The sequence below is a fragment of the Macrotis lagotis genome, chromosome X, assembly GCF_037893015.1.
Source record: "Macrotis lagotis isolate mMagLag1 chromosome X, bilby.v1.9.chrom.fasta, whole genome shotgun sequence".
NCBI lineage: Eukaryota > Metazoa > Chordata > Mammalia > Peramelemorphia > Peramelidae > Macrotis > Macrotis lagotis.
In genome coordinates, this window is record NC_133666.1 from 471,295,630 (window position 1) to 471,317,678 (window position 22,049).

At 34.9% G+C, this 22,049-nt stretch overlaps 1 protein-coding gene across 4 annotated transcripts in view; it reads right to left on the reverse strand.

Annotated features, from left to right (window-relative positions):
• Positions 1-22,049, reverse strand: part of SPIRE1 (spire type actin nucleation factor 1) — a 216,887-nt gene that overhangs the window by 35,708 nt on the left and 159,130 nt on the right. For all 4 annotated transcript variants that reach the window (XM_074200872.1, XM_074200871.1, XM_074200875.1 and 1 more), the window contains 2 exons: positions 8,109-8,195; positions 5,798-5,927 (listed from right to left, as the gene is read on the reverse strand). In XM_074200872.1, the coding sequence (XP_074056973.1) occupies positions 5,798-5,927; positions 8,109-8,195 (217 nt within the window). The remainder of the gene's footprint in view (positions 1-5,797; positions 5,928-8,108; positions 8,196-22,049) is intronic.

A 22,049-nucleotide genomic window follows, 5' to 3' on the forward strand; every position in this document is an offset into this window, starting at 1 on the left:
GCTAGGTAATTATTATGTGTCTGAGGCTGGATTTGAACTCAGATACTCCTGATTCCAGGGCTGGTGCTCTATCCACTGTGCCACCTAGCCTCCCCTGCTAATATTTTATTTAAATTTTTTTGCAATAATATAAAATTGGTGTATAATTTTCTTTCTCAGTTTTGGCTCTTGTGGTTTAGGTATCAGCACTAAAGAATTAAAATAATTTGGCAGCACTTCTCCTATTTTTCCAAATAGTTTACATAGTGTTGGAATTAATTATTCTTTAAATGTTTGGTTGAATTCGCTTGTAAATTCAATTGACCCTGGAGAATTTTTTCTCAGTGAGTTCAATTATTTCTTGTTCTATTTCTTTTTCTAAAATGGTACCTTTTAGCTTTGTCTGAGATCAGGACTGCCACTCCTGCTTTTTTTTTTTAACTTCAGTTGAAGCATAATATATTGTGCTCAAATCTTTTACCTTTATATCTTTTCTGCTTCAAGTGAATTTCTTATAAACAACATGTTGTAGGATTCTGGTTTTTAATCAATTCTGATATTCACTTCTGTTTTATGGGAGAATTCATCCCCTTCACATTCAGTTATGATTACTAGTTGTACATTTCTCTCCATCTTATTCCCTACCCCTACCCCATTTATACTTTCATTCTTTCTCTCCTGACAAGGGTTTTCCTTCTGATCACCACCTCACATTCTGGGGGAAACTGAACTCAGATCCTCCTGACATCAGGGCCAGTGCTCTATCCATCTAGTTGCCCCCCCTGGCCAACTGTATTTTTTATGGAATTGTTTCCTTTAGGCAAGTTTTGTTCTTCCTTTTCCAAGTTACTGCCTTTCTCTTGTATAACTCTCATTTCTTTTTCCTATTTTTTCTTCTACCTCTTTTATTTGATCCTTTTCAAGCTCTTCCAAGAAGATTTTTGGAGCTTGAGGTCAATTTATATTCCCCTTTGAGACTTCACATGTAGGTATTTTGACAAAGTCATCCTTTTGAGTTTTGATTTTCCTTGTTGCCATATAGTTTTTAATTGCTAGAGCACTTTTCTGCTTTTTGCTCATTTTTTGATCTATTTCACAACTTTAAAAGTTGGGCTCTGCTTCTGAGATACTGGAGAAACTGTTATCCTAAACATCCTGAGCTAGGGATGGGAACTTAGCAACTGGCTTTCTGAACTGGGCTCTCAGAGACTGGCGGCTTGCCCAGTGTGCTAGAGTGGCCTAGTCTAGTCACACCATTTGTGCTGGGGTCCTGGGATGGCAGTTTGCCTTCTGAACTGAGCTAGAGATCTCATAGCTTGGTTGCTGTGCCACTGGCCTGATAAGCCAGGATTGAGGGGCTTCAGTTGCTGATCTATGCTGTAGCTTAGGAGTCTCTGGCTGGTTTGCCCAGACACTACCTATAGCTGGGCTATGCTTTCCTTTTGCCTTTTACCCAAGAGAGGCAGACTTCTCCTAAAGTCTTTCTAAGTTAACTTAAGCTGGAAAATTGTTTCACTGGATCTTTTTTGTAGGTTCTGTCACTCCAAAATCAGTTTAGAGACTTGATTTAAGATTATTTGTGAGGGGGAAACCAGAGAGAGCTGGCAACTTCCTGGTTTTTCCTCTGCCATCTTGGTTCCTCCCTTTCCTCTCCTTTTTGATGTTCCTAAATGAATTTTTTTTTCCATTTGGCTATCCATAAAAAACTACTTCTAGAAGAAAAAAAATATCATCTCCCTCATTCCCTGATTCAAAACTCATCTTAACATTTCAATGCTTCTAAAAAGCCTGGCTGAATTATAGACAGCAAGTTTATTTTTTCCAAAGCAATTCTTAATTTTTTGAAAACTTTATATTCTTCTTCTACAGATTCCAATAAAATTAGAAATCAGAATGCAACACATAAGGAGAACTTTAAGAAACCTTATTTCTTAAAAGGCAGTATGCTGTCATCAGTAATGAGGAATAAGAGAGGTCTGTGTCTTTTAGACTACACAAATGCCTTATACCTATTAACAGAAATACTTCCTTTCAGAAAAAAACTGGAAGGTTTTGCTATCAGAAGATGATAGGTAACAAATAATGTGGAAAAACTCGAAATTAATTATACTTTAGCAGAAAGGAAATTACTTTTTTTGGGGGGCAAGGTAATGGGGTTAAGTGACTTGCCCAAGGTCACACAGGTAAGGCAGTATTAAGTATCTGAGGTCGCATTTGAACTCGGGTCCTCATGACTCCTGGGCTGGTGCTCTATCTAATGCGCCACCTAACTGCCCCCAAAGAAATTACTTTTTAATGATTCCTTTGACTATCTAGTACAATGCTAAAAGAAAAAATAAAAGAAAAAATACAGCATATAATTAAAACAACTCTATTCTGACCTATTTAAACAAATTACTGATGACAAAATTGGAATATTAATGGAAAAACATAGACAGACATTGAATATAGTAATTTCATACAGAAATTCAATGTAAATGAATTGTTATTATGGGGAGGCCAAATGAGCCCCAAATGTGCCTTAGTTTGCAAATGTTTTGACTTCTGTGCCACTTAGTTCTCTATGAAAGCCAAGGGAAAAATGGGTTTAGAATATAGTCTTGTTTGCAAAATCTTATGGAGAACAATAACCAATGATCCTTAATAGTATTTCCTAATAAAGTAGAAAATAGTAAAGGAGGGAAAAAGCAGATTTAAGAAAATTTTGTGAAAATCCAAGTAAGCATCACCTCAAAGACATTTATAAGGATGAAAATGGAAGGACAATACACAGATGAAAAAATTGAAGAGATTAAAGAAACAAACAAAAAACTCTTTGCAATAAAAGAATGCATAGCACTTCATTTGGAATTTAATATCACAGTACTGTAGGTGTTTTAGGGGAAGGCCAAAATGTTTGCTATGGGAAAAAAAAGCTTTCCTTTTATCTATTTTGGTATTACCCTACTTCTTCCTGATAGTGACTACTACCCTCCGTTTCTTGTTCCGTGCTGTTATCCATATTTTCTCATAAATCCTCAAGAGGATCAACTCAAAAACAGTAGAAACCTTTATTCCTCTTTTAGTTTCTGGGGGACACTATGGACTGAGTCAATTATTACTTTTCCACCTGACATCCCCAGCTATTATGTACCATTCCTCAAAACCTACTTTTCAAGGAAACAAAGCCCTAGTTCCTTCAATGACTCCTTGTATGGCAAGGTATCCAGTCCCTACAATACCCTAATTGCCTTTTTTCACCATATTATTACTTTAATGACATTCTGAAAAAAGGGTACCTGTAAGTTTGAAATCACTGTCAGCAGTTTATAATTTCTGAAATACAAGCAAGCTTAATCTCTTACTAATTGAATTATAGATCCAGTTGATTATGTATTTTCAAAAAGAGTCCAAAATACACTAATACTAATTGTATAGTACTTCTTGTATAGGTATGAGATATTATTTAAATAATTTATCTTTTTCATTCACAAAACTGGTAAACTTAAGAACTCAAGTGGTATTTTCATTACTGCTGTTTCCTTAAGGAAATGAATTCATAAGAGAACAAAAACTTGGGAATTGAATAGCTGGTTTAAGAAGATGGTATTTGAGAAGCAATGAATATTCTAGAAATGAGTTCAAAAGCACAGAGATAGGAGATAGAACAATATTTGTGAGGAATGGCAAGGAGGATTGTGCAGTTGGATAATCAAGTATGTAAAGGAGGGTATTATGTAAGAAAACTGAAAAAGAATGGTTGGAACCAAAGAATAGTCATGTCAATATCAGCTTGTAACAAGTAATTCAGTGGTGCATGCAAGCAATAAATGGTTTGCTGTTTAACACTTTTTATCAATGATTTAAATAAAGGTATAAACAGTACATTTACAAAATCTGTAGATGACATGAAACTTGGAGCTAACCTGTTGGTTAGCACAGTGAAGCTCCAAAGAGTTCAGAGAGGTTAGAACAATGGAATGATCTAATAAGATGAAATATAACAGGTATTAATGTAAAGTCTTATTCTTTAAATGAAAAAAAAATCAATTCCACAAGTACAGATATGGGAGAAATAGCTATACAGAAAAAAAAATTATCACAGAGAGGGGATAGTAGAACAGGAGTATAGATAATAGCCCCAATGACAGAAAAAGAAGTTGTTAGCAAAGGTGGACCCTGGTAATATCATGATGACTAGATCTTAGAGGTCATGGGTTATATTGCAGAAGGTAGCCAAGGGTCATAAAGAATGGTGCAGGGATGGTAGTTATGATGATGTAGAAATCTCCTATAAGAATGTTAGTACTATATTTTCCCAGTTGACTGTGAAGGAACCTGGGATGTGAAAAATGTAAGTGATTTGTAGATAATAATAAAGCACATCAATGGAAAAGCTGAGGTAAGAGACAAGTACTATGAATTTATCCACTATAATACATTTGGTTTTCTTCCCCCTCACTGGCTCACTAGGAAAAGGGAGAACTGCAAATGAGGGGATTGTTTGAGGTTTCTGGAGAATAAATTCTTATTTGCATCTGTATTCTAGGTTACTAATGGCACTTTGAAAACTATTTTCATTTTAAATTGTCTTTTAGTAGCTTTATATAATAAAAGAAAACCTGTCAAGTAATAGGTTTAATGTTTCCATTTTCTAGATGTTAAAAATGAAGACATCCCTCTGCTAAAGCTGAAATTCTCCAAAATGAGACTTCAGTATAGTCCTAAGCTGAAGTACACAATAGTATTTTCATCCTTTTGCTATTTCTATTCCAGAATTAAGCACTTTATCTCTCATGACCTAAATTCTTAACGTGCAGTTTAATTAAGCTATTTAAATATAAATTAAAGAAATTTTTGTACCTTAATATCTTTGAAATATATTTACATATTTATTAAGAAATTCACAGACTGCAAAAAAGAACTTAAGTATATATCTCGAGTTTTTAAAATAGCTAAATGATCTTGAATAATATGAAACAACCTAAGTCTTATTTCATTTAATATTATGACATGCTTGAACTAGTAACTAAGCTAACAGAAATGTGAACTTAATCTACGTAACTCCTACTTTCAAAACATAATAATAATAATAATAATAATAATAATAATAATAATAATAATAATAGAGAAGCATTCTAGTATAACTGGTAAAGAGTTGGCTTTGGATTCAGAAAGACCTGAGTTCAAGTTCTATCTCTAATACATCCTGATGATGTGATGTCCAACAAATTGCTATACTTCTCAGCATCTTGGTCAACTCTGTAAGACTGTAAGATGGCAGAAGGTGTTCATCACAGGAAGCTCAATATATGGATGAAATGACAGGTCAGGTAAAAACACATAATAAAATGATCTTTACAGAGTATCATACAGCCTACAAAGCACTTTCACATACAATAATATCTCATAAGGTTGGTATCATGTGACCCTATGGAGTGGACAGAAAAATAGATATAGAACTATATCTCTTTTTTTTAAACTTTACAGATGAGGGGCAAAAAGCCTGAAGAGGTTTAATGACTTGCTAAAGATGACACAATGTGTCAGTAGGAGAGTCAAGAACAGAACCTAAATCCTTTATCTTCTAATAAGACTATATTGCCCTCTCATGTGGGTCAAAGGAAAGTAAAGTTTTCTTTTTATTCACTTGCTAGCTTGACTATTTCAGAAGTGAACTTTTTAGAGGAGAGGAAAGTGGGAAGAATGAACACTCTTGTCAATCTGGACATTTTTTTTTGGGGGGGGGAATCAGGAGAAGAGGGAAGGATAGCATTTGCGTGACAGTCTTTTATACAATCTGGGAATTTAAAAAGAATGAAATGAATAGTAGACTCACCTAGCCTACTACGCCTAATCTCTTCTGGTGAAACTGGGCGCAACTTTCTTTCTGCTTTGATTTCCTCCAATATTCTTTCATGAAGACTCCGTGGCCGTGGTGGAGTTGGTTTCAGCTTTCTTGCTGAGGCCTTGAAAAATAAAGAGAATTAAAGGTTATGGATTGAAGAATTTCCTATAAGAATAACCACACAATACAATACTATAAAGTTAAATTACAAAGAATTGATAGAAATATTTTTCAGTACCTCAAAAAAGGAATGTTACATGTTCCAACAGAAAGCATTTATAAAGTCCCTACTATGAACCTGGTACCATGCTAAGTACTGGGGATACACAGAAAAAAGTAAAACAACCCCTGTACTTAAGAAGTTTACATTCTTTTTGTTTTTTAGGTTTTTGTAAGGCAAATGGGGTTAAGTGGCTTGCCCAAGGCCACACAGCTAGGTAATTATTAAGTGTCTGAGACCGGATTTGAACCCAGGTCCTCCTGACTCCAGGGCTGGTGCTTATCCACTGTGCCACCTAGCCACCCCAGAAGTTTACATTCTAACAGGGAAAGAACCAAAACACATAAATAAAGTATATACATAAAATAAAATGAATACAAGATAGAGAATACATTCAATAAAATGGGATGCTTTGATAAAATAGCATTTCCCAAAGCCAAAATGAAGCAACATTCTTTTTAAACTGATCCACTCATAAAAATTAATTTTTGGTTACTAGTTTTGCTAAGGAAACTCTTTGGTCACTAGAAAGGGTAGTATATTAATGAAAAGAACATTTTGGGGAATATGAGACAACCAAAAGCCAATAGAAATTAATAGAAGTTTAAAGAAAAGAAGAACAAAAAGTTGGGGGTAGTTAAAAATAATTGATCAAAGAGCACCAGTCTTAAGAGTCAGGAGGATCTAAGCTCAAATCTAAGGCACCTGATATTCACTAGCTGTGTTACCCTGGGCAAATCACTTAACTGCAGTGCCTTGCCACCCCCCCCCCCCAATTAATCAAATAAACTTAAAAAAATCTATGGAGGCTATCGATGAGATAGCAAAAAGGAAATGTGAATATGGAAGAGTATTTCACACTGAGAAGGCCATTATTCAGTTTTACTTTCTATAGTGGAAGAGTCCCTAAGACCTGAACTTTAATCTACATTTTTCTAATTCATTATGTGGTAGATAGAATATCAGGTTGTTATCAAATGAAAAACACCCAGGATTCCAAGAGTCATAATTTTGGAAAAAGAGCCTTGGACAGTGACCTGAGTGGTTAGAGAAGAGGAGAGAACATCCCAGGAGTAGGTAGAACAGTGTCAAATACTGTTTAGGTTCAACAAAGATGAGGATCATGAAGAAGCCACTAGATTAGGCAATCAAGAGCTCATAATTTTGGAGAGAACAGTGGAATGATTTACTGGGAAATCAGATTGCAGAGAATTTAGAAGAGTGTAAAAGGAAGGAAGTGGAAGCATCAGTGTTAAAGGCTTATTTGAGGATTTTAGTTGAAATGAATGGTAGGGGGAAAAAAAAGGACAAGAAAGATATAAGATAATAGCCGTCAGGCATGGTACACTCTAGTGAGAGTTTTTTTTTTTTAAAAGGATTGGAGAGCCATGGGCATTTTTTTGAAGGTAACAGGGGAAAGAACTGAAAATCCTAAAAGAGGTGAATAATTGGGTAGGTTATCTTTCAGAGAAGGTAAGCTACTACGTGTGTGTGTGTGTGTGTGTGTGTGTGTGTGTGTGTGTATAGATCACATAAACACAAAGCATAGAAGTAATAACTAACATTTAGGCATCAGGTTTTAAGAAGATCTTGAGAGACTAGAATATTGGGTCAAATCTAATAAAATAACAACACAGGAAAACTATGTTATATACTTGGGTTCAGAAATTATCAGTTTCAAAACATTGGTAACAAAAGGTAAAGGTTGTAATGAGGTACATTTCTACTTGCTATAAGGAAAGTTCTCCTAAAAACTCAAGTTGTTCAAAAGTAGAATAGGCAGCCTATGATAGTTTCCATGACAAAGCTGGATGAAAACCTTTGAAGGATTTTTAATGATACTGGAAAGCTAGCTTTTATATATATATATATATATATATATATATATGTATATATATATATATATATATATAATATAACTAAAACCATTCACTTTTGTTCATAGAGTCATTTTTTGCTAATGATTTTGGTTAATGGGCTTAATGATTAACTAAGTATACAAATCAATTGAATTCCAGAGACGAGACTTTAAAGGAAATTTCCATTCAACTATTTCTAGTAAAAACATGTCAAAATACATACTGGATTCAAGGGAGGTCGTGATCGAATGAAATCCAGGATGATTTCATGAGCACTTTTTTTTAACCGAGGAGGAATATCACCATTAACCTAAAAAAAAGAAAAAAAAAGAAAATTCTGTTTTAGCTATGTTTAGGAGTTAGCACATTCTAAGAAAAGCATATACCCATAGGTCAATCATTACAGAGTTCTGAATCTAACTGCAATCTACTTATAGGTTACAGAAGAAAAACACCATGTGCCAGCATAATTTTTCTTCAAAAATAAACAAATTACAAGTATTCATTTTATGTTGTTAACTAAAAGTTTTGATTTCTCTAATGGTTGAACCCGGAAAGGACTATTAAAAAGGAAGAAGCTTTAGTTTGGAAAATTTTATTAGAAACATACATTTGTAGTAGTTTTGAAGCATCACATTAATTCCACAAAAAACATTTACATACAGGATAAATCCCCCACTATATCTTATAGTTTGATTTGTACTGAAGAACAGCTTCATTGACAAAGCTGTGGGAACAAAACTAAATATAAATGAGTTCTCTTTACTTTGTTTAATGTGTACAGGTTGAATACTTGACCCCAACTATCTTTCAAATATATAACATGGGTCAGAAAGGCAAGTGGAATTGTGAGCATCATTTAAAGAAATCTATTTATATAACTAGTGGGAAAAAGCCAATGCTCTACTGATGCTCAGGAACATTAGTTTCATACATGAAGAATCTGAAAAGAAAAGTAATGAAAAGTCAGGAATTGCTGGTGATGAAATAGGAATAATAATTTATATTTATGTAGTGTTTTCTCACAACAGCACTCAAAGAGAAACAACTGAATTATCCCATTTTATAGGTGACAAATAAAAATGATTTGCCTATGGTTACTCTGTTATAGGAAAATAAGGAATAAAGCTCAAGTCAAATTTCCTGACTTTGATTCCAGTACTTTTTGATAAAGGTTATACCTTATCTCTGAAAAAATAGATTTATGAGAAAATAGCAAGACTTAATGAAATTTGGTCTGATTCCTAAAGGAAAAAAGAGGACTTGGGCTTTCTAGTTTAAATATGTGTGTGTGTGTGTGTGTGTGTGTGTGTGTGTATGTAAATTAATATATATATATATATATTTCAGAAAACTTACCTCATATTTCAAAAAAATTCAAATAGAATATGCTTTATGAAATGATTAATTTGTAAGTTACAGTCAGTACAAGTGTAAACTAAAACTATATGTTAATATCTTCACAGGATCTCATAGTTTGAAATGATATGAGATCTAAAAATCTAACTAATTAATGAGGTCTGTAATCAAACCAGAATGAATTCTCTCTATATAGACCCAGAGAATCTGTCATTTACTCTGTAGATAAAAATTTTCAGGATTTCCAATTCTTTGCTATTACAAGGAGTTGGTATAAATATTTCAACAAATATAGGATGCCTCTTTGATCTCTTTGGTCAAGGTGTGATGTTACTGGGTCAGTATGGGAATTTTGCATAATTATTAACAGGGATTTTAAGAGTTTTTTTTTGGGGGGAAGTAAAGAAAATATTTTCCAATCAAAAAATAACAATAATAAAGAAAACGAAATCCCTAGTCATTGGGAAAATTTTATTTTTTTCCCAAAAGGCATTAAAGTCTTTAAAAATCATTTAAGGTAAATTTTTAAACTTTGGTAAAAAACTGACCATAAAGAAAGGTGAGAACATTAATATGTTCCTTTTGTATATAATTTAATATTCTGTACAAACTGACTACAGTGCTGGGATTGGTAACAGGATCCTCTCTTGATTTTCTTGACAGTGTCTACTCCTAATTCTCTTCCTACCTATCTACCACTCCTTCTCCATATCCTTTGCTAGATACCAACACATGAGCATTTGTCAAGGTTTGGTCCTTGGTCCTTCCTTCTTCTATACTATTTCACTTGGGTAATTTCATAAGTACCCAAGAATTCTATTATCTTCATGCAGATGATTCTCATATTCTTTGTCCAGTCCTAGCCTCATTCCTGGCCTCCAATCTCACATGTTGTTATTCAGTCAGTTTCTTTAGTTGTATCCAACTCTTCATGACCTCATTTGGAGAGGTTTGCCGTTTCCTTTTCCAGCTCACTTTATAGATGAGGGAACTGAGGTAAACAGGATTAAATGACTTGCCCAGGATCAAACAGCTAGTAAGTATCTGAGAATAGATTTAAACTCAGAGGAGACTACCTACCTCTAGGCCTGGCACCACCTAGCTGCTTGTTCATTGGACATGTCCAAAAAGGAATTCATTATCTTTCCCATCTAGGCCCTCACCTCTTCCCAACTTTTCTATTACTTTTGAAAAAGTATTACCAATTTTCCAAGTGACTAGTCTCACAATCTAAATATCAACCTCATTTTTCCCACCTTTTCCCACCATCATATTTAATCAGTTGCCAAGTTCTATTGAGTTTACTTTCCTAACAATTCCTGTATATTCTCCTTGCTCTACTCATACTGACACCTGGTGTAGGTCCTCATTAGCTCATAACTAGACTATTGCAAAAGCCTATTAGTTGGCATCTCTCTACAAGCCTCTCCTTACTCCAGTCTTTTTTTCTACTTATTTTCTACTCTGCTATCAAAGTAATCTATCTAAAGCACAGGTCTAACCAAATTATTTCCCCCAATCCTACCTCAACATTCCATGAACTCAGTGGCTCCCTATTACTTCCAGAATCAAATAAAATCTTTTGTTTGGTTTTAAAACCCTTTATAGTGGTGGCTAGGTTGCGTAGTGGATAGAGCACTGGCCCTGGAGTCAGGAGTACCTGAGTTCAAATCTGTCCTCAGACACTTAATAATCTAGCTGTGTGGCCTTGGGCAAGCCACTTAACCCCACTGCCTAGTAAAAACCTATTTAAAAAAAGAAGAAACCCTTTATAACCTGGTTTTTTTCTACCTTTCTAGCTTTCTTACACATAACTTATATCTTACTTCCCTTTATGTATATAATCTATGATTCTTCTTCATGCAACTCACAAATGATACTCTAATTCTTGGCTATATTTTCTTTTCTTACCCTTGACTCTTACTAGCTGTGTGACCTTGGACAAGACACTTAACCCTGGGTTGCCTCTCATCTAGGATCATCTCCTATCGTCCTGATTCATATTTGGCCACTGGACTTAGATGGCTCTGGGGGAGAAAGTGAGGATGATGACTTGGCACAGCATCCCCCTCACTCAAATCTAGTTCATGTGCTTGTCACAGTATCACCTCCCTCATGTCATGGTCTTCTTTGAGAATAAAGGACAAAAACATTACTATTATTATCATCATCATCTGTTTCTTGGTTTTCCTGGTTTTCTCTGTGAAAGCAAAAGGCCATTCTCTCTCCAATATCCCTTAATGCTAATGCCTTCTTTGTATGATCATATTATATACTCTGTTTGTAACTAGTTGCTTACCCCTTGACTCATTCTTTAGATTGACAGCTTGAGAGCAGGGAATGCTTTTGCTTTTTTTTTTTACAGCTCTAGGGAAAGTCCTAGCACATAGGAAATGGTAACTAAATTTTTAATGACCTGAATTTAAACAGGAAGGCTTGGGGAATCTGTGTCTTCAGAGCTAAGCAAGTATCCTCCTATTGTTTTCTGTTACATTACCCTGTGGGGATGAAAAGCCCTTTACTTGGCTGTCAGCAGTAAGGGCACATACAAAAGGTTCAAACAAAGCAAGTCACAGCTTTCTAGTGAGAGGGAAGAAAAGCTGGTTTCAGGGTCGTGGTAAGGAAAGACAGAGATCTACCCGCAGGAGGGACCTGCTGCTGCCTACTTCATTTCCCCAATAAGTCACTTCTTTTTCTTCTAATGTGATTATTTTTTCCTGTATATAGGTGAATGATGATCCAAGAGGGGATTATGACCTTATGAGCTTTGGAAAGTGAAAGAAGCATCAAAAATCTCCTCAAATGGAATCAGTAGTAGCAATAGTCAAGTCTGAGGGTGGTAGGGGCAGCCCATCACAATAACCTGCTGGACCTAGAACAGCAGAGAACTGACCCAGCAGCCAAGATACCATGTCCTAGAAGGCAGGTAGTCATCTGTCCATTGGCTACACCAAATCCAGAAGTGAACTTGATGAGAAGTCTTGAAAAGGATAAATGGCAATGTTTTGCAACAACAACTTTACATTTGACTAACTGTGCAGAAAGGAGTCCACAGGGAAATATTATTGTACTTTTGGTTCATTCAATACCTGTTCATTAAATATTTCTTTGTAAAAGCTAATAAGGGAAGTGTATATAGTCGTTCTCTGAGGACTCTTATCTTTCGGTCAATGCAAATAGGAATTGGAAGGATAAATATAGCTAGTGAGTTAAATAATTAATTAAATATTAATTAGTGAAAATAAGGAATCCTCTTAAGTGGTTAAAGTTTGCAAAAGATGGTAATTGGTTCCAATCTAATTGTAATAAAGAATGGGAATTTGAATAATGTAACTACTTTAGAGGATTCTATGTAACTTTAGGGGATAACACCATCCAGGTAGTAATTTAGAGAGAGCACTGGCCTTGGAGTCAGGAAGACAGAAGTTCAAATCTGGTATCAGACACTTGACTCTTACTAGCTGTGGCTTAATCCTGACTGTCTCACATCCAGGACCACCTTCAGTCATCCTGATTCATATCTGGTCACTGGAATCAAAAGGTTCTGGAGGAGAAAAGGGAGGCTGGTGACCTAGCACAGCATCCCCTCACTCAAATCCAATTCATTTGCTTGTCATGGCATCACCTCCCTGATGTCATGCTCTTCTTTGAGAATGAAGAACAAGCATTATCATCATCATCATCATCATCATCATCATCATCATCATCATCATCATCACCATGATGCCCCCCCAATAGTGAAAATTAGGAATCCCATGAAGTGGATGCATGTATTTGAATTTGCACTATTACAAGTTAGGATTGTTTCGATCTTAGTAGAAGTATGACTAGGAATTCAAATAATGTAACCATTTTAGGGGATTCACTATTTATCTACATGAGGATCTAGTTGTGTTTTGGACCTAGTTGTACAATAACAAACAGGAAATCGTATATCACCTTAGAATCACAAGATTTAGCCCTTTCAGAAGTCATTAAACCCTTCACTTTTTCAGATAACATTAGAAGTCTGACCCATTCCATCCTTCAGCTCTAAGCATTTTCTCTGACCTTTCCCCCATGTCTGGAATACTATGCATCCTCATCTCTGCCTCCTCTGACTTCCTTTAAGTCTCAGCTAAAATTCCAACTTCTACAAGATTTTCCTCAGCCCCTTTTATTTCTAGGGCTTTCCATTTCTTATTTCCTATTTGTCCTACACATCATTTATTGATACACTTGATGTTTCCTCCATTAGACTGTGAGCTCCTTGAGTGCAGGGACTATCTTTTGCCTCTTTTTTTATTCCTTGAACAATTTGTTTGATACATGTAGCAGGCACTTGATAAATGTTTATTAACCGACTAATCACATTATATAACTTTCCAGCACCCAATTACTTATTGGATAAAAACACATTTCTTGGTTTGATATCTGAAAGTTTTCACAAGGTTCCATCCTGCCTTCCTAGAATTATTGCATATTGCCTTCCTCTGCACATTCAACATTTCAGCCAAATTTGCCATTTTAATATTCTCTGAACAACATTCCATCTCTCATCTTTGTAAAAGTTAATTTCCATGCCCAGAATCTTTCCTCATCTCTGTCTCAAAGAATCCCATTTTCCTTGGGCTCTGTTCAAGAGTCACCTTCGTTTAGGAAGCCCTGATTTCTTACCTTCCTGCAATTAAGGATTCCCTACTCACTAAAAATTACCTTATATTTACTTTCTATAAACTCCCTATATATGTAATTCTCTGTCTTCAATTCATTCCTCTTTCTCATAGAATGCAAATTCCTTAAAGGCAGGTATGTTTTGTTTTTGTCTTTTTAGACCTGGACCAAGCACAGAGCCTAGTACATAGACCAGTTAAATGTATTTTTAAAGAATAAATGCTCAAGGTCACGCAGTAACAGTTGAAATTTCAACATAGATCTTCTGACAATATGTTTTTCTTTACACTATATATACCACAGTATAACCCTTATAGCTATAAGTAAACTCTTGGAATGAAATAAATACAAACAGAAAACTAGAATATATGGTATTGGGGAATGTGCAAAAAACAAGATTCATGCTTACTTATGAAAATATGTACTTTCAAACTAAATACATATTAACAGCGATGGAAGAAAATAAAAACAATTCTTTCTTTGAGTAGTCACCAAATCTAAATATTTTTCATTATTTATTATTTAGCAAGAAAATTTCACTAAAAATTATAGCATAAATATTGAAAAAGACTTCTGCAGAATGAAGGGTTAACACAATTCAAAGATGTGCATGAATTTGCTATAACCAATCTATGAGCAGAAAAATAGGAGCCCAGTTAGAGTAAAAGAAAAACAAAGATGTTACTTTTATTCACCTAAGCACTCACACCTTCAGGTTCAAAGAAGTGCACTTCAACATGTCATTGGCATTTCAAACCCAACTTGTTTAAAACAAAACTCATCTTTCCTCCCTTTCACCTTTGTTTTCTCACAATTCTTCATGTGAGTTGACTACTAGTAATTTTCTATTCACCCAGGTTCAAAATCTTGAAGTCATCCTGACTCTTCATTCTCATTCAACCTCAATTTCCTATCAGCTATCTTATCAATTTTACCATGACAATAGCTTTTGTAATCATGCCCTTCTCTCTACTTTCCACATCTCAGTTCAGTTCTTTATCATTTCTTGAAGAGAAAAGTGGTCCCTAACTTTTAAAATTCTATACCCCCACCAATAAAAATTTTTCAAGCATTCAATTTAATATAGAGGTACTACTTTAATAACAAACTGTCAACATTAGACAATAGCCACAAAAATAGAAATTAAGGAAGAGAATGATGAAATGAGTATTTTAAAAATAATTTTTATTTAATTTCTTACTATCATAATTTTTTTCCTTCCAAAGAGCAATGTAATTGAATGGGCTTTATTATTTTAAAATAAATTTTATTGATACTATTGGTTTTATCTTACATCACTAAAATTTCTCCCAGTATTCCTCCTCCTGAAAGGAGTGAAAATAGAGTGAATATAGAAAGGAACTAAGAAATACTTTTTTGTGGGAATCTTTATTTTGAAAAAAACAAAACAGAACAGAACAAAAACCATTGCAATTCAAATTCATTTGAATTCTATTGAGTGAAAATTTCAAATTAAAATGTGACACTGTACACATATAATTTCTTTGCTTTTCCCATTGGCTTTTATCATGAAGAACATGACTCATGCTAAGGACTAGGTGGCTTTTTCCTTAGTCATAAAATTGATCTAAATGAGATGATTTCTAAGGTCCCTTTTAGCTCTATGGCTCTATTACAAAATTTGAAAGCAGCTACCTGGTTCTCTAAGGTTTCTTCTTTTCCAGGCTAAATTTCTTCAATTGTTTAAACTGATTTAAGAATATAACAGTATAACTTCCAAGCCCTTCAGCATATAAAGCTCTCCAGCTGAGCCATAATTTTTCTAAAATGTGATGTCTAGAACTGAAGCAATAAAGTATACTTAATGACAACACTATCAAAAATTAATTGTATTTTAATAGAACATATTATTGATGTTAATAGTTAATTTCAGGATCAGCTGTCTCTATGGAATCAAATTATGGATTTGGAGATCAAAGGTCCAAATGAATAACAAGTCAGAAGAAAGGATAAGAGTGATAATAAGATACAATTCCAACCTGGCTTATTTAAGCAAATTATCAACTCCAAAAACTAGTGTTAAAAAAAAAAAACACCGAAAAAGATACCGAATGCACCATTTTTTTATTTGAATTCCCCTTTTTATTATTTTATATTTATAGTTTATGTTCAATGTAAATTAATTCCGTAACATGAGGGTAGTTTTGTGACTCAAAGAATAAAGATACATGCACAAAGTACAAAAATCTTATAGAGAAGAATGTAAAAGAATGTCTCTTCCCCCACACCAAAGCCTAAAACATTCTGCATTGGAATGTTTCAGGCTTGGCTGCTAAAGACACTGTGGAGCTTTTCTATAAAATCAGGATATTATAGTCATATTGGATTCCAGAAAAATCTAAGCAACCATATATATGAACCAATAATTAAAAACTGAGACAGTTGTAAAATACTTTCTTTTCTGAGAGATGCTTGTTTTAGCTTAAGTACCAAAGTTTAATAAACAAATACAGTGAATGATAGTTTAAAATATAGTTTTTATTGACAAAGAATTTTTAAAGTAAAGAAATAACATATGAATTCCAAATGATATGATTAAGTTCTTAGTCCTCACATTACAAATATTCAATTTTTAAAAAATATTTGGCATCTTTTTTATTTTGTATCTTAAATTTTAATGTATCATTATCAATTGAACGTTAAACACAATTTGCAGAAATAAATCCAGTGATGAATAGTTATTCAATAGGTCATGTTTTTAAAAAATTCTTTGAAATTAAGAAAAGCAAAATTTTTGACATATGACAGTTGGGGACTCTAACTGGAATGTGTTCCTATTCTCTGACTTGATTCCATTTAAGTCACATTTACTAATTATGGTTAAACTTTGGAAAGGTCTCAACAGATCTGTGCTTTGGCATAGGCCATATTCTTTATTATTATTATTATTATTATTATTATTTTAGGTTTTTGCAAGGCAAATGGGGTTAAGTGGCTTGCCCAAGGTCACACAGGTAGGTAATTATTAAGTTTCTGAGACCAGATTTGAACCCAGGTACTCCTGACTCCAGGGCTGGTGCTTTATCCACTGTGCCACCTAGCCACCCCAATAGGCCATACTCTTATATGATTTAGGTTTGATGTCAAATTCAAAGTCTCAGAGTAAATATTATAGTTATTAGAACAACATTTTTAACAATATCAAGATTATATGGTCATTAAATTGGTACTGCTTAAATACATTGATATTTATTTTCTTTCTAGTGTACATATAAATAAAAATAATGAAAGCTTTTTATATTGTCTCTCTAATCATATATGGTCATGAAAGGTCAATAAATTTGAAGTAATCAAGGAAATTTTATTCCATACCTGGGGTCCTTCTGTTTTGATTAAGTCAAAATTATTTTTGATTTTTGATACTGATTTTAACAGTCCAATATTATTTAATCCTGGGCAAAGATTTAAGAGTTAAATTTTTAAAAAAAATTAAATTTGGAATATGAATCTGTGATCTCCAGATTCAATTTATGTCAAAATTAAGTGGTGGAACTGAGTGAATTTGGTAAAGGTATTTTGACTCTTGCTTTGAAAATTTGCAGTCTTATTTAGGCAGAGTTAAGGAAGCACAGCTATATGGTTAACCCGAATTTCTCAGGAGTACAGATACAGAAAGAAAAGATAAAGAGAAACAAGAAGCTGGTCATTGACTATAGTTTCAGTGGAGTGATGAGGTTAAAAGTGAAATCTCATTTTTCCTCTTCATTAAAGCAATTAAATCTTTTACTCTCTACTGAAGGGAGAGAGTGTTAGAAGGGTCTGAGTGTTGTTAGTCCGCAAATTTTAAAGTCTTTAAATAATCCTAAGGAGAGGCCCTCTCCAAAAAACCCACTAGGATATTTCACCATATATAAAACAGTAAACACACTTCCATCATAATTTGGAAATGCATATCAAACAGATTACACTTCAATAAGCTTTCTTTAGTTTGCAATGCTATAAACTTAAGCAAATGGGGAAAAGATATTCTTTTCTTCCTGTCCTCCCAAACACATAATAGACATTTAGTAAATGAAAGTTTATTGCCTGAATGTGTATTGATTAACTGGGCATGTATTTCTCAGATCTATTAATCTAGAGTCTTAACCTCTTTCCTACCCTCTGAATCTAGTTTCACTAATTGCCTACTGGACATCTTAGACACCTTAAGTCCCACAGATCTCACTGTCTTTTCCCTCAAACACTCCCTTCTTCCCAATTTTTCTATTACTTTTGATGGTATCATCTTTCTCCCAGTCACCCAGACTCTCAACCTAAATGTAAACCTTGATTTTTCATTCTCTCATACCCTACCATATCCAATCATCTACAACATTTCTGGTATACATTCCTTTTTCTCCTCCCACTGCCATCTGGTTCAGGCCCTCATTACTTCATATCTGCTGTTTGGTCCTCATTCCTGTCTCTCCCCACTCCAGTCCATCCTACAAAGTAATCTTTCCAAGCTCCTGGGCTGATTTTGTGTCAATCCCTACTCCAACTCCATTCAATAAACTCCAGTGCCTCCCTATTACCTCTAGGCTCAAATAATAAATTTTCTAGTTTTTAAAGCCCTTCATAATCCTTCATAAAAAGCCCTTCACAAAGAACTCAGTGACACTGGCCTTCTCAATATAATCTGCACAAGACACTCCTTCTTACAACATCACACACACTTTCCTGGTCCCAGGTTTGGAATCCTCGCCCTCCTCATCTCTGTCTTCTGGTTTCCTTCAATATGCCACATACGTTTTCTTTTTGCAAGAGGCCTTTCTTAGTCCCTACCTCTGCTAGTGCTTTCCTTCTCAGGTTATCTCTAATTTGTCATACATGTGTGGACACACACATACACATATTTTGTTTCTACATGATTGTTTATATGTTCCCTCATCCAGTAGACTGAGCCCCAAGAAAACAGGAACTGTTTTGGCCTTATCTTTCTGCCATCTGCACAGAGCTTGGCACATAAAAAGCCTTTGGAAACGTATTGACTTTCCTGATCCCTGCAGAAACTAGTACCTCTTTTCCTAGAAATTCCATGTATTCACTTTGCAACTATTTTACATACAGAGGTAAAAGTATCTTTTTCCTCCACAGAAAGTAAACTGTGAGGGCAGGGCCTTTTACTTTTGTTTTTCCTTCCCAGAATTTAGAATTGTAGGGTAAGAATTTAAATGTTTGGAGATTGATTGTTTCATTACTTTGTTAAATTTTCCCTGATGTTTTTCCTTCATTCTAGAAGAAGACCACAACCATGAGGGGAGGTGATGCCGAGACAAGCACATGAACTAAATTTGCATGTAGGGGTGCTGTGCTAAGTCACTAGCCTCACTTTATCCTTCAGAGCCATCTGAGTCCAGTAGCCAGATATGAATAGGGATGACTAGAGATGACCCTGGCAGTTGGGGTTAAGTGACTTGCCCAAGGTCACACAGCTAGTAAGTGTCTGAGGCAGGATTCAAACTCCTGACTCCAAGGTCAGTGCTCTATCCACTGCACCACCTAGCTGCCTTCAATGTTAATCCAAGTCTTTATGCAGAGTAGATTTCAAAACTGGAAGTTTTATAATCCTCTAAAACATCATTACCTCTAATCATGCTATTTCCTGTATAGAAACAATAATAAACAGGTGTTTCTTATGTCTTCCCACACTTCAGAGTACTCATTTCATGTATGGTGATGCCACAGAACCACTTTCCTCAAACTTGGCTGGTTATCTTGTTTAAGTATTAAAATATCTGGCATATTGACTTTGTCTGAAAGGTTACAAATTCTCCTTTGTTCTATATAAGACATACAACACTATGAATGTGTGTGTGTGTGTGTGTGTGTGTGTGTGTGTGTGCTGAAACTAGGTTTTCTCTTCACTTCACTAGAGGACTTGAAAGGAGATTACAAGATCACAGATTTAGAACTGGGAAGGGATTTTAGAGGCCATCAAACTGAAGGATTTCATTTTAGTGATAAAGAAACTGAGGCACAGAAAGGTTAAATAGATTATCCAGGATTAAAAAGCAAGAAAGGGAGGCAGCCCCTGAATCTTCCTCTCTATTGTGAATGCTTTGGAATGCACTAGCTAGATAAGCCTTTTCCTTGGTTGTTCAGAAAGATCCAGCAGGTAGGAAAAATACTGCTGCTAATTATCAGCTAGCTCAATCCTAAAGTTTATTCAAATACTCCTATTCACTTCCTACTTTTGGGACAACATAATTTTTTTCCAAAGAGCAAGCAAGAAGGAGTAGTTGTCCATGTCCATTAGAAGAGAACATAATGGTATTATCTCCTGTTTTGTTGTTGTTTACTTGTTTCAGTCATGTCCAATTCTTCGTGTTCCCTTTTGGGGTTTTCTTGGCAAAGATACTGGAATGATTTGCCATTTCCTTCTCCAGTTCATTTTACAGATGAGAAAACAGACAACCAGGGTTAAATGACTTGGCCAGGGTCAAACAGCTAGTGTCTGAGCCGAATTTGAACTCAAGTCTTCCTGATTCCTGGCCCAGTGCTCTATCCACTGTGCCACCTAGCTGCCCATTCTCTACTGTAACAGAGAACATTGAAAAAATAGGAATTAACAAAAGACAACCAACTCTTTGGACACAATAAGATTTTTCAAACATCCCAGTCACTGTATAAAGAAGATGACTTTTTCTTAGAACCCTACTATATCAAAGAATTAAGGTATTATTTAAAATCTCAACTATTTTGAGTTTGAATTTTCTGGCACTTTTCACATTATCTTTTTCAAAAAGAAAGACATAATAAATGTTAAATGAAACTCTTTAATTTTCAACCAGTTCTTATCCATTGGCTCCTTCCAAGTCTCATCCTTAAGAACATCTTCCCTGGATCCCTGATATCCCTTCAAATCATAGTCCTATTATTGTCTCTTTTAATTACCAACCTCCTAGAAAACATAACAAAATAAAAAGCCTCTCCTATAAGGCAGTGCCTCCAGTTTCTCACCTTCTACCTGTACTTTCTAAGTACCAACTGTTTCAGTCAAAATGAAACCACCCTCTACAATATCAAAATGACCTCTTACGAGCTAAATTCAAAGGCCTTTGTGCTCAACCTTTAATTCTAAGCAGGATTTGACACTTGTGACCACCTTCAGTCCAATGGATAGTTTTTTCCCTAAGTTTTCATGACCCTCAGCTTTGTCATGGTTCTCTTGTCTGTCAGACCAATCTTTTGCAGGATTATCTTCCAATCCTGACTCCTATACTCTATTGGCCCTCTTCTCTTTCTCCACATTCTTTCTTTTGGTGATCTTATGGATTCAAATTTCATCTCTATACAGATGAATACCCAAATTAATAATTCTAGTCCCAATCTGTCTCCTAATTACCCCTATCTCCCTATCTCCAACTGCCTGCTGGACATCTCTTTAGACATTCCAATCTCAAATTCAAAATAAACAGAACCTTAAATCCATCTCTCCTTAGTAATCTTACTTCTATGAAGAATTCCACTACTCTTTTAGTGACCCAGGTTTGAAACTTCATAGACATCCTCAACTCTTCATTCTTTCTCACAACTATCAAATTAGTAGTTAAGTCCTCTTAATTTTATTTCTACAACATCTTTTGTACTATCTCCTTTTCTCTTTTCACACAGTTATCAACTAGGTATAGGCCCTCAGCACCTTGCATCTGTACAAGGAGGCAATAGCCTCCCAAATAGTCTTCCTGCATCTAATCTCTTCATGACTGTCAATTGGAGATTTGAACTGAATTGTATTGAAAAACACACATCCCCATCTCTGCATTGCATCTCTCTTCAAGCATCCATTCATGTCTCACTCCAGACTAAAAAGCTACATAAGTCCCTAGTGCCTAAGATAAAATGCATACTGCTCTACATTGACTTCAATTTGTCTTCCAGGCAGATTACAGATGACTCTCTCATACAATCTCAATACTTCAAGAAGACTAGCTTGCTGTTCCCTGTGGACAACCTTTCATCTCCTGCCTCACAGACTTGAACAAACTGATGACTATTTTTCTAATGCTCCTCCTTTTCTTCCCAATACTTGGAAACACTAAAGCTCATCTTAAATGGCTCCTTCCCACAATTGTTAGTATACCCAAGAAACAAAAAATGCAGAATTATGAAATTATTTGTACATGTGTTACAATCAATGGTGGGATGC